The sequence below is a fragment of the Thermobia domestica genome, chromosome 18, assembly GCF_964235325.1.
Source record: "Thermobia domestica chromosome 18, izTheDome1.hap1.1, whole genome shotgun sequence".
NCBI classification, from domain to species: Eukaryota; Metazoa; Arthropoda; class Insecta; order Zygentoma; family Lepismatidae; genus Thermobia; species Thermobia domestica.
The window spans coordinates 138,472,636-138,487,125 of record NC_137471.1 but is presented as its reverse complement, the minus strand read 5'-3'; the positions used below and the strand labels follow the sequence as shown (position 1 = coordinate 138,487,125).

Here is a 14,490-nt window from a genome sequence, read left to right as displayed (position 1 = left end):
CTAATTATATACCATATGACTGAAGTATTTAAAATTAGTAGTAGTATTTAAGCTTATCTCTTTTACCGGAACATTCACAAAGCTATCGGAAGAACACACTCACTTTTCCGCAAGCTTTACATTGCTAAAATTAACTCTTTATTAAGGAACCCATACACTATCAGTTTACCTGAAGGAAAGCCTGATCGCAATGTCAGAACTGAAGGTAAAATGTGCGAACTAAGGAATTCCTTCAGTTCAGTCAGTTCTTCATGCGATTATTTGGTTTATTTAGACTGAAGAACGGTTATTTTGGACTGAGCTGTTTTTTTCCTACTATGACTGCAATTAAAATACTTTGCTGAAAGAAACATACTGTTATCAGTTCAGGTCCTGTCATCATGGCAGCTAGTAAACTGAGGCATTGTTGGCTTTCATTGAAGCCTACCATGCTCATCCCAAACTTTGGGGCATGCAACATGTGTATTATGCAGATAGATATAAAAAAGGGGAGGCACATAATCTGTTACTTACAAAATTAAGAGTTGGAACCTCAGGCGACACGCGATACTGTTATTAAAAAAAATAAAAATAAACAACCTACGGTCGACATTTAGGGAGGAACTGTGAAAAGTGAACGAATCCAAGAAATCTGGGACTGGAGGTGAGGAAGTGTACGTTCCAAAACTTTGGTACTTCAGGAATCTTAGAAGTGCACTCCATAGAACCTTCGATGAAACTGAAGCAACTGAACTGAAGGATTGAACTCGATTAACTGACGGTACTCCACACACTGTCAGTTAAGTTCATCGTACGATCGGTTAAGTCAATTTCTAGCTCAGTCGGACTGATCAGTTAAAACTAATATAGGCCCCTTACGTCAACGAAAATACAGATGTGTTCAAATTATTAGACTCGGCATTCAGTTTCTAAATATTTTACTGTTCTTACAATATTACGTGAGAAAATACGTTCGAACTTAGTCCAAATTACTACTTTGTAACTCTGTTCTAATTTCTAGTGGGTGTGGCACATGCTTTTCAATACCAATAAAAGAAGTGTGTACGTAACATTCAAATATAATTACTAGAAAGTGTGTATATCCAAATTGGAAACAAAAAATGAAATGGAATACTTACAAGAAAATTATCTCTCACACAAAGATTAATATTTATGAAATCCATTACTCTTTATTAAGTCTTTTATACTTCATGACATCCTATATACGTGTTCAGTACATTTTGCCTTCAATTCTGCATCGTGATACCACAAATTTTTGATCTCCTTGATCAATCGAAGTTTGGTTCTAATGTGCTTCTTCTCTAGCTTTTCTTTCGTGATGCTCCAAAAGTTTTCAGTCGGGTTCATATCAGGACTAGTGCCTGGCCACGGAAGAACACTAATTTCGTTATCCTCGAAGAATTTTGTCACAGCTTTGGCACGGTGGCATGGGGCTCCATCATGCATAAAGATGAATTGTACGTCATCAAACCAGAGTGCAGTCTGGGAAAGCAGTTCTTCTTGAAGAACTTGTAGGTATTAGTCGTGCTTCATTGTCCTCTCTACCATATACAGTCTTCCAGGCCCGAAGACAGAGATCACATCCCAGACCATGACTGAAGTAGGATGCTTCATGGTTTATTAAAGACGTTCCAACTTGAATTCCTCCCAGGTTAACGTCGCATATATTGTGAATATTCATCAAACACAAAGATATATATATGATTCATCACTGAAACACACCATTCTTCAATCGTCAGCAGTCCAATATTCTAGGCCTTGCCCATTCGAGGTGCTTCTTTGCCATTATTAGAGTAGAATTCTTGTTTTTCTTGACCATGTCCTTTTATTCCCTCGGCACAAAGAATACTTCGAACACTTTCAGGCCAAATGTCTGCGCCATACTCGGCCATTTTCATGCTTAAGTCGATTAGAAGTTGCACTTCTGTTCCCACAGCCAATCTTTTTAGTTTTCTGATACCTCTTAGCGATAGCTTTGGTTTTCGCCCACATTTTCCAACCTATTTTGGCACTTGTTCATTTCAACAGAGATTCTACTCAGATTTTTGTTTTATCCCAACTCTACTAGCAATGTATTGCCGTGTATATCTTATTTCCACCAGAAGTATTTTATTAACTTCCATTTTACGCGGAGAAAAGTCTCTTGCTTTTCCCATTATGCTGCAGTTACACGACTACACAGAATAAAAGATTGATACACGAAATACCTCTCAGTCATTTTAAACTGGCCCATTCGAACTGTTCAACGCTTTGAATGTTATTTCTTACGACAGCAACCACAACACTTTAGACTGTAACTTGTTGATAGGATGGTATATCCTTTATATCCAATAGCTATCCACAACTGAAACAGCACTTTCAGGATTTCACTTCCTCACCAATACCATCTGCTGTTCAACGGCGATATCACCACTTCAACTGTACAGTAAACAAATGAAGAATCCTATATTGGTGGTTTAACCATTAAATTAAATTTTGTAGAACTCTGAAATTAGGACTCCTACATCAATTTTGCATTTTTCGAGCGTGAATCTAATAATGTGAACATGTCTGTGAGGGAAAAAAAAAAAAAAAAAAAAAAAAAAGAAAGAAAATGAAAAACTAAAATCAGCTAAGAAAAGGATTGGAAAGATAATAGAATTGCCAGTTCAAAACTTACATTAGGCAGTATGTTAATATGTTCCAAAATCATCATCATCATCACTTCAAAGTGACTCCTGAATAATCCTTGCACTTTCATGCTTTTCAAATTCTCTGAAGCCTTATTTACAAAGGATAAAATTAAGAGTAACAGAGAAACATCAGGAACACCCTCCCTTCCCCAGTGAGTTCACTCTTTGCTTTTTCCTTTGTGAATAAGGCTCCACGAGAGAGCCAAAAGCTTTGAATGTACAAGGATTATTCAGGAATCAGAAGTGAGTCAGATAATATCATTGAAACGTACACTTTATTTGAAATTATGTACATTCAGCTCATGCTTATGGCATAAAAGTAAAAGTTGTGGGAAGAAAGATTGAACATTAGGTTTTGTATTAGAAAATAGAAGTACCAATAGGCTCTAAAAGGCATAATTTAAAAAAAAAAAAAAAAAAAAAAATGTGATAAGAGCAAGTACCATGAAAAGTATATCGTATGACCTTTATATCCAGCTGGGGCTTTCGGCAGCCTGTAACTCCGAAAGGCAGCATTTGTGCAGCCAGGTTGGTCTATACTTTTCGCCTTATCTTGATGTCAGGAATCACCTCCCAAATGTTGGCGGTGTTGTTTTGAGACACCCTGTATAATATCTCTAATCATACATAACCTTTTATTTCCAGTTAGAGTGCCGGAATCCACTGAGGATTGACCACTATCTATTTCAACTGTACCCCTTCTGGCGCTGCTGTCATGTTTTCCTGTACCTCCCTCGAAAGAGGAAAGAGAAGTTGCTGCAGCGGAGCTCTTTCAATTGTTGGTTGCGGAAGCGTTGCCACAATGTATTGTTTCACAGACTTCGCTGTGTTGTCTTGTTAGCCATTCTAAGTGGCCTACGATCTTCACTCGTCAAGACCAAACAATTGAATGACAAATTGGCAACACAGCGGAGGTCATTCACTTCTTTTCCCTAAGCAAAGGGAGGGCTTCCTCCGTCAGAGGAAGGCGGGGGTGGGGCCGAAGTATGTTTCGGATATTTTCCGAGGCCACAGATGAAATAGATAGGCTCTAGTTTATATGAACGTCTGTTTTAGTGAGAATAATCGGCTATACTGTCAAATTATTTACCGCTTTTCCTGAAGGACTTCAAATCTGGGAAAGAGAAATTAGCTTTTGTACGATTTGAGCATCCAAAACTAAACAGAACTTAAGTAAAAGATTTGTCAGTGTGGACTCGCTTGATTCTGCTTACATATTGAATATCTTATTTGTGATTTAGAATTATCCGGGCTTATTTTAGACTATAAGTAGTAGAAATTTATTGCATTCGAGTGAAACAGTATGTACGGTATCGTAACTTCTTTATCAGTTTTGTTGTTATAAATTAAGCGTTTCACGTATTAAAATACTTAAGAGTTTTGTTTCTGAAGATGTTACTTTTTCTAATGAATTATTTTGTTTTTTTCCCGAGCAGAAGTGGATTTGGACGTGAATCGAACGTGGTGCCCTCGTGCTGGATGTGAAACAGTGTGTGATGTCTGTCCAACAGAAAAGTGTGTTCCTCAAAGTGTGCATTGTCCCACGTGTGATACCGATTTCTGTTCAAACTGCAAGAATCCATGGCATTCTGGTCTTTCATGTGATGAGAACAACAAACTCTTGGCTAGAGAAGGCCGAACTGATTTTGATGGAATTCCTTTTGATAATGATATTATTAAATGCTGTCCAATGTGCAATGTTCCTATAGAGAAAGATGCAGGGTGTGCCCAGATGATGTGTAAGAGATGCAAACATGTGTTCTGTTGGTACTGCCTAGCCTCATTAGATGTAAGTATAACTTAGTATATATATAGATGGAACGAGTTCGTATTTGTCAGATATCTAGTATTTAATGATTAGTTTAACTTGCTGTGACTAGGAATAAGTGTCTAACTTTTCAAGTGACCAAGTTCTTATTTGTTTAACTTTAAATTTTATATTACTTTTAACATTTAACTGGAAGTCGGATTAGGAGCGTCTCTTTAATACCATGTTTTTTTGTGACTGAATTTCTTGTAGAATTTCCCTTAACAGAGTATCTACTGATACTGGAAATACTTGAATTTAATTTTGATACTGGAAATACTGATACTGGATATACTGAAATTTTGATCCACATACTGGAAAAATCATGAAACTGGTAATTTGGCAACAATACTTTTTTGTAGATGTTTCCAAAGCAAGAGTTGTATACATTTTGTAATTAGACATTTAAAGCAATGTATGGAATGGAGGGCTGTGAGGGAAGTTGGGAGGCTCTAAAAAATATTAAAAAATCATTGTATTTAAAAAAAATCAAGGATAACAAAATTAATTAAAAATAAAATATTTTTTTTGATGGTAAAACAGTTACAAGCCTGAAATCATCATGAGTATGATTTTTCCTAAAGAACTTTTAAAAAAATCATTGTATTAGGTACAGGAATTTTGCTGATAGTTATACTGAATATACTGGAATTTTGAAAGTGAAACTCAGTAGACACCCTGCTTAAACTAGAAAACCATACAACAAATTGCTAGAGCACTACGTGACTACGAGCCACACAAATGAGACGCTCTATTTAGAAAAAACAGGACATTTTGCATCTAATTTGTATTTTTCTGGGAACACCGAATAACTGTATGGAAAAAGGGACAGTCTTGTTAAAAACTGGACATCTGGTCACAATAGTTTAACTTACTGTCTTGCTAGTTTCCCTGAGCTGTTTTGACAGATTCGTTACCTTTATCGATAGATTACAGGCCTTTACTGGAAAATAATCTCTCATCACTGAAGTAAAAGTGGTTAGAGCGTTGAATTCAGGTCCGCGTGGTACCGGGGTCTATTCCCGGCCGGTGATTCCAAATTTTCGGCGTCCACCCAATGTCGTGAGACAAACTAGGGAGTCACATGAATAAAAGACGTGACGGCTACGAGGTCTAGAAAGCCTGTTAGAGACAAGGCGACGTGTTCGTCGTTAGGCTGGATGTATTTCAGCCGGTCGTTAACAGATGGCGTTGGAGCAGCTCAAGCCCACAAAAAGGGCTGTAATGCCAAGTGGTTTTTATTTCAACTTAGGGCTCATAAGGAAAGTGTTCCGCTTAGATTTATTGTCTCGGGAACGAGTTTCCGTGCGTACAGGATATCTAAGTGGTTGACTAATCATACAAAAAAATACCGGATAATTCAACTGTACCATAAATCTTCGCTTGTTCGTCAGTGCTAACCAATTAAAATTAGTCCCCATGGCCTTTGTGGACATACATAATTCTTTCCCGCTAATGTCACAGCTGATTGATACTAAAAGTAGCTAATAGTAAATAAATTTAATGATTTCAAAATATGCGAAATCACAAAAAATATTAGAACTATGTCTCACAATGAATTACTTCGTATTTGTGGATACATTTGAAAAGAATGGCTGGAATGGCCAAGGAGTTCATTTTTCCTCTTTGTTAGCCACTATAGTAATGAATCAGTTAGAACAAAATTTGACAAAATATATATATATATATATATATATATATATATATATATATATATATATAGACAGGTCGTAATTTATTCTAATCAGTTCTTTGTTTTCAAATATTAAACATATCCTTCCCGTGCGAAGCCAGACGCCTTTGCTAGTAAATAACGTATTTGCGCAAATATAGGCCGCACTCCCCCCCCCCCTTCCTAAATTTTGGCTTGAAAAATCATGGTGCGGATTATAATAGAGATTTTTTTCCCTCAGATAATAAATCATCAGTTTCAAAATGACATGAACACATCTTCTGGATTGAAATTAATACCATTATAAGTTACTGGAGTTATTTTAGTAAACCATCAAAGACTTAAGAAAATAGCACAACAACTTAACTTGTTCGCAAAAATTGCTACCTTCATTGGCTACCGACAACACCTTACAGTGGCACATAATCACTACTCTTGTACACTTAATACTTTTATTAACAGGAATACATACCTTTGTTGTACAGTTTATATAATATGTACAGTACATTTATATACAGTAGCTGTTTTTGTAAAAAAGGAAAGTCAACTTTGTCAAGAAAGCAAAACAGCGTCAGCTTGTTTATATCCACCCAAATGAAGCACAGACACTTTTCACCATCTCAGCATCACTAGCTTGTGATTTTTTATCCTCGCTAGACGATTCAGAACGCTGCTCAGTCACCATTACAAAGAAGGTAATTTTCCATCCCAGATTATTGGAAATTCCAGTTGTTTTGAAACTTTTCATGACAAATTCTTCCGATATTGACTGCCAAGCAGCCAAAATCCAACGGCACACTTCTGACACAAATGCACGTTGCAAACGGCCTCCTGGCGTCGAAGTTGTTTTGTTCATGATGTAAATTCTATAGAATTATCTTACACTAGCTTTGAATGGATGGCTGATACACACATCCAGAGTTCCGTACACACACACACACACAACTTCCTTGTCAATTTAGTAGTGCGGCTTATATTCACGCAAATACAGAATCGTTTTATCGATGATATTAATTGTGTATAAAAACGATGAAGATGTAAGTATTAACGGATTTAAATAATATTCATCCAAGTATGAAATACGCATCAAAGCTAGAAACTTAATAAAACATTAATTTTCAGAACCTCCTTGGCAGATAAACCACCATTCCTTGGCAGATAAACAAATTTTCCACTTCATTGCTTCTGAATTGAAAGTGCCTATGATTTTAATTTGTACACCGAAAATCTCATTTTAGAAAAACAAAATCAAATACATGGATTTTTCTGCACAGTGATGACCCTTCAAGAGGACCTTGAAATTCAGTTCCAAATTAACTTTGACTTTGGATTAAAAAATAACTGTAGTTCTAACACCTTAGAAAAATGTAAGGAACAACCCTTCAGCATTTACAATAAAATGTTAAAAATAACGTTATCATAATTTGTCATAGCTAATACGTAATGCTGAAATAGCTTCAAGACCGAGCTTTGCTTAGTGAGGGAAACAAGATTTTATTCAGTTTTGTGGAGTCTACGCTTAACTGAATTACTTTCTTGCATTCAGAAACATCTGTCCCTTTTCGTGAAAAATCCTAAAGCCCATTTACAACAAATCAGCCAGTAAACAACTAAGACTCGTAGTTTTGATTATTTTATAATTTATCCAAGTGTTTGTAATAGCAAACATTGCAAGTGCTTTCCCTAATTGCCTCATCAGATAAAAAGGAAACGAAGTAGGAAAGAAAGAAAATAGAAAGACAAAAGTATCTATGAACCAAGTGAATTAATACCAACTTCGTAAAGGAAACAATTGCACAAAGATTCAACATACGTCTTTTCCCGTGGGATGTCCCTTAAACGAAACAAATGAATCATCGGGAACGTACTACACTAATTAATATTTTTAATTCATCCGGTAAAGTATTAAAAAGTAAAACTTTTTTTTTTTTTTTAATATATATATATATATATATATATATATATATATATATATATATATATATATATATATATATATATATATATATATATATATATATATATACAGGATTCTGCCTCAGTGACACTGATACAACGTAATTATTAGCAAGATAATCTAACTATAAAGTGGAGATGCAAATATAACTGCATCAACATCAGTTAATATAGTCAAAACCGGTTATAACGATTCCTAAGGGACCGCAAATTTACGATTGTTATAGCCAATAGTGGCACAAACCGGATTCTCCTTTTCTTGTTCAAAATTTCGTATCTAAGTTTTAGGCTGTACACTTCCGTGGTTAATGAACAAAATAAAGCTGAAACTTAAAAAAACCTGAAATACAATACAATATTTGTAAAGTGGGACTGAAGAGGAATTTTTGTTCTAATGTTTGCACAGTACGTACAATAATAATACTGTATGGCAATAAAATATAAAAGATTATAATAAGTGAGGAAGAAGTAACAACAGTGTAAAAGGTGTGATACCCAATTCTTTCGCGATGCTAACGTTTGTTTCTCCGTTTTCTAATCGCCATATTATGTCTTTTCTTCAATACTAAGCACCTTCCTTTTCTGATGCGACTTCTTTAGAGCGATGCTTGCCTTGATTATTAACAGACATACTGATTTGATATCTATGATATACTGAAAACAAGAGTTTGCAAAATAAACTTTACATTGTTGTCAGCAATCTCCAAACAAGAATCAACCATTGAACATTATTCTCTGATACATTTCTCCGATAATGTGATAAAAAAATAAATAGTTTTATACCATATGTCGTAATGTCGCACTAAGCAATTTTTTAAAGGTAGTTTTTGTATAGGGTTTAGACGGACCGTTAGATTTTGCCGTTATACTCAATATGTCGGTAGAGGGCGCGGTGGCTCAGTGGTAGAGCGTTCACCTCTGGTGCAGGGGGTCCCGGATTTAAACCCTGCTCCTGCCAAGTGAACTTTGTGGTAGACACACCGTGTGCGTGGGTTTCCTCGGGGTTCTCCCGTTTCCTCCCACTTTCTTCATTCCACCATTTCATTCATTTTTCATCACCGTCTCCTTTAGCCTAGCCGGCATAACTGTGGGACGTAAAACTAAAAGATTTCATTTTCATTTTTTTTCCAATACGTCGTTAAAAGCGATGTTGTTATAACTGGTTTCGACTATATTTTATTTACTTCTTTAAAACTGTAGGTGCAAACCAGTGGTTATTTAGTATACTCTTGGTGCTAGAAGGGAGCACATCTCCAAAAAGCAAATGAAACCTAATCTTGAGAAATCTTTCTCCCTTTCCACTCTGAAAAACCTTCCAAAAAGTTAAATTGTGAAATTTTTGAAAATTTTATAAATTTAGTTTTGAAGCATTTTGAGATATGAAAAAACAAGTTTGTAAAATTCAATAATGTAACTTTTCAATACTTGCAAAATATGTTACTCACCAATGATGGCCTGCAATTTATTATATTATGATAATTTCGGCGATACTGTAGCAGGCTGGCTTACGAATTTTAAGACTATTTAGGTTTGGAGTGCAAGTGTACAGGAAGTTCGCTAAATACCGTAGTATCTGTCATACATTAAGAGATAATTAAGTTCTTGCAGACTTCTGTATCTTAAGTGTGCTGCAACAATGAAACAGAATTGGATGGCAAAATTGGTGAGTAATACGAGTCACTAGAATAGTTTTGAGACGTGCAACTCTAGATACACATACCTTTATTTCAATTATTATAACTTTTCGAAGGAGTCTCTCCGACAATCCACACAACATTTCACCCTCCTAAACGAATCCTGGAGCATTGATCGCTCCTGGAGATTCTGTCGAACACTTCAGGTAGACAAAGGCTTGTGTACTACTTTGCAGTAACTGTGCGTTATCTAGAATAACCATTTGTCCACTTTCCGAAAAGAATGTGGCCATCATTTTCTTCCCTACACTCCGTGGCTTCTTGACTTTTATTGTTGGTACTTCACCAGAAAACACCTAAACAGATGACTGGCGCTTTGTCTCCATGTCAAACTGGTAAATCCATGTTTCGTCACCCCTCACAAGGTCTAAAACCGTTCTAGTCTCTCCACTTCGAAATATGTGAAGCATGTCTTAACACCAATTTTGTCATATTGTGATTCTCAATCAAGTTGTGTGGCATCCACCGAGATGAAACCTTTTTCACACGTATGTGTTCATGCAAGATGGTTGAAGCACTCAAGGCACTAATCCCAAGGGCACACTGGATGTCACTGTGTCACTTAAAATCATACCCAATCATCTGCTTCACGGCATCAAGCTTTTCCTCTGTCACTGCTGTTGATGGCCTGCCACTATGCCCCTCGTCTTCTAATGAGGTTCGGCCCCGTTTAAATTCTGAAAACCAATGAAACTGCTGCACTCGATAGTGCACTCGCCCCCCAGAGGCTCGTGTCAGCCTTTCTTGCGACTCCGATTCATTTAAACCACATTTGAAATCGTACAGAAATATGACTCGCAAATTCCTTCTCTCCAATTCTATGGCTGTGGTGAAAATGGTGGCATCTCCGGTCACTTGGCAACACCGTTGATCACGTCATATGACATGAACGTCGCGAGACTTAGCAGAGTTCATTTAGAAAGGAAGGTGCTTGTCATGCAAGCAAAATTTTATTCCTGCAATGTTCCGTTTGGCCTCGCGGTTTTTAGTTTTCTTCAAGATGTCCCTCGTTATTGAGTGTTACTTCAGTTAATTGTGACATATGCTTTCCTGACAATCTAGCTGATCCGCTTTATTTAATCAAAAAGCTGTAGGTTTCCGCCATTTCAAGGATATTATTGAGCAGTCAGAAGAATGAAATGAAAATGTTATATTCACTTCTTCATTTACATTGCTCCTCCATATTTTACGGTATTTGTCAGGTACTTAAAATTAAGTGTGATTAAATATAAACTATAACCATACGAGATCCCAGTCAGTTTGTATGAAGTCGATACTGTAGTTTGGATTAAATATAAACTTACATCATTATAAGTATAAATAAGTTATTGCTTTAAGCTCACATATTTCTTCTTCAATATTTACAGGATGACTTCCTTTTACGCCATTACGACAAAGGACCATGTAAAAATAAACTGGGCCATTCCAGAGCTTCAGTAATTTGGCATCGAACACAAGTGATCGGAATATTTGCTGGATTTGGCATTCTGTTGCTTGTAGCGTCTCCGCTGCTGCTGTTGGCCGCGCCGTGTATTGTTTGTTGTAAGTGTCGAGTTTGTAGCAACAGGTTGGATGAAGAATTAGAAGAATCAGTGGCGTCTGGAACCGCAGGGTCATGAAGCAACTAGAGTGCCTATGTGGGATAAAATGGGAGGATTCGAGTGACACTCGTTGTGTCCTGTGACATTGTGATAATGAAACTCTCTGCATTCAGAGAAGGAAATTTCATCCTGTAATTTTAGTTATATCTTTCAGTCCTAATGGATCGCCGGTGCGAAGTACTTCTGTTTTATGTATAAAATAATGCAACATTGCATTAGTAATTGTGAAATAATGTGAATATAAACATAACAGATCTATTATAATATACAATGTGTAAATCTACTGTATATAGTAGTACTAAAACGTTGAGTATGTAAAGTGCGTTTTACAAAGAAAGAAAAAAAATGTATATTGTGATTTTGACAAGATTTTCCAGATGAATGAGAATCAAAAAGAGTCAAAATTACGGAAGAATATTTTTCCAACTATTCAGGTTGAATTTTTATCGGGAAGTTATTTCTTTCAGCTATCCATTTGAATCGTCTTGACAAAAGGGCATTATTTGCAGATACTTATTTTGGTTCCTTTCTGCCATTTTTTAAAATATGCCATGAAACCGTTAATGTATTTCTTTTTACGTGGGTCTGCAGTGAACCTGCTGAAAATTTTGAATCTCTTTTATTATATAAGCAGCTCTTATGTTGTCATTGTGTCATGTAATGTTGGCATTGTGTTAAATTTATCAAATTTGACTTGAAATATTTTTCATAGCTAAAATTGCCAAGTTTTGGCCTAAATATCTTTGCAATAAATATCAGTTGAAGAAGATTGTTCCATTCATTAAGATGAACGTACGTGATTTCGAAGGTGAATCACAAAAGTGATACAGAACAGTCAAACATAGGTGCCTGCTAACTTCATAATATATGTACGTAATTTAGGATCGAAAATCTAGAACCTTTTTGATGCTATAAATAGAAGTTTCAAGAATTCCGTGAACTAACTTTCCCCAGGTACAAAAGATAAAAATTATTTGAATTAAAACAACACATCCAGCTTGTACATGCATAATTTTGCTTCGTAATAAGCATGAAATATGCGTAATAAATTAATTGTCTATATATTTAAGTTGTAGCTTTGTGATTGTTTTCGAAAAAGGTATTTGTTTATTAAAAAATCTTAATTAGGAATAAAATACCTAATTTCTAATAGTTTAATTTGAGTTCTGTAAGCTTCTGGTGCTTTCTTTCTGCAGTATTTTTCACTGCTTCCGCGGTGGAAAACCGTAATATAGAAACTTAACAAAGACTGCTAGCTGTAGGCAAGTGTGTTGTAAAATTACAAAGTTGTTTGGTTATTTTGCATGATCTGTAGTTCCTTTTTGTATTGTAATGTATGGCTGAGATACGGAATGATGTGTTTAGAGCGAAGTGTAACGAGTATCTTAAAGACTTAAAATTCCAATGTAGTACATATATAAAGGTATATTGGTGTACTGTTCTTATACACCAGAAAATCTGTTTTTATTATAGTCTACGGGGAAGCTTATAACCACCATAATTTCTGGCTGTGTTATTTTTTTGTATTATGTACTTTCGACGTATGTTTTAATGTAAACTCAAAATATGTTTTGGCAAGCAACAGTGTATAGTATTTGCTTTTCGTTATGCAGTAGTATATTTTCTTTTTTGTACAATGAAAGTTTTAACAGTTAATTTGAACCCACGATATACTTCGTTCAGTTGTGCCAAACATACTTGTTTTATTCGTAAACTCGATAACAAATCATTTTTGAGTTCAATTTGTGGAACTTTACTTTCTCTTTTCTGACTGACTCATTGTAACTTTGTACTATTAAAGTACTTTTTTTTTTCTTTCTCCACTGTTGTATCTGAACAAACTTGTCATTTCCTTTCAACAATCTTTTGACAATGTACTTCAAATTTTTGACTGTTCTAGTAAATTACTCATGTCGTTGTTGTGTTCTTGTTGTTTTAAAATTTGGTACGAGAATAAAATATAAAAAAAATAAATTGTAAATAATTTTCTAATGTTCAAATACTATAATTTTTTGGCCACTGAAATAAATAATGTGTTGCAAGCTAAGTAAATAGTAATTTTATTAATAAACTGTGAGTGATTTTACTTCAAATTAAAAAAAAAAAAAAAAAAAAAAAGACTTGCCGTTTTATGTCTGCGTTCATATTTTCAAGAAATTTTCACATGTAAATCTGGATAGATAGATAGATAGATGTCAAATATTTATTAGAAGTTTACTTGGGGTAAGATAATGCGAAACTACTCTTAGGAATCCTATCATTCTGCTTACTGATCTCTGTAATTCTTGAATTTCCCTTAAGCTTCCAAGCTTTGGACTCTCCCCTGGAGTCTTGGTCACGGAGGTTAAAAGCAGGAAGAAAAAGAGCAGAAACATCAAAGAATAAAAGGGAACGGACTTAACTAAGGGAATAGCTTTGTTGTACGGAAACACGTTGTCAAGTACGTCAGCGATCAATGGATGAAAATACAAAACCATAAGATATTTTAATTTGCATGATCTTCATCCGTTGATCACTGACATACTTGATAACGTGTTTCCGTACAACAAAGGCCGTACTAAGGGAACTAGGAAGGATTCAGAATACCACCTTAAAATTAAATTTAACCGTAGAAAAGAAAATTAAGCAATCAAAAATGTCTCAAATAAGTTCTTACTTTCTTGAAGATAAATATCTGTATTTTTAATGGTAGGCTGTGTTTTGAATCATCATACATAAAGACGTACAATTTCATTGTGTTTTGGTATACACGAAATACAAATCTGGATTTCACTTAACACGGATTCCGAAGTTTCACAACGGAGACAAAAAACAGGCAACATGATGGAGTTTTTTAACCCTTGGACACAGTGATGTTATTCTAATTTTTAACAACCGGTTTCTGTATATATCTAGAGAGAGAGAGAGAGTAGATGGATGGGTAGATAGGTAAATATAACACACTTAGAAAATAAACCATACGAAGCAAATTTTTTACTAGATACCAGAAGTGACAAGTAGAGACTTAAACAGCATCCTAATACAAGGTAGTGTGAGATATTAGGTAGCACTGCGAATATCGTAGATAATTGTCAAAAAATATTTAGAA

General features: G+C 35.2%; 1 protein-coding gene across 1 annotated transcript in view; it reads left to right on the top strand.

Moving 5' to 3' along the window:
• The window catches only part of LOC145675552 (putative E3 ubiquitin-protein ligase RNF144A-A), a gene marked incomplete at its 5' end in the record, with an annotated part of 28,369 nt that extends 14,915 nt beyond the window's left edge, over positions 1–13,454 (top strand). Inside the window, 2 exon segments of the mRNA XM_081746054.1 lie at positions 4,109–4,461; positions 11,169–13,454. Coding sequence (XP_081602180.1) covers positions 4,109–4,461; positions 11,169–11,420 — 605 coding nt within the window. The 3' untranslated portion in view covers positions 11,421–13,454.
• Positions 13,455–14,490: the final 1,036 nt, after the last annotated feature.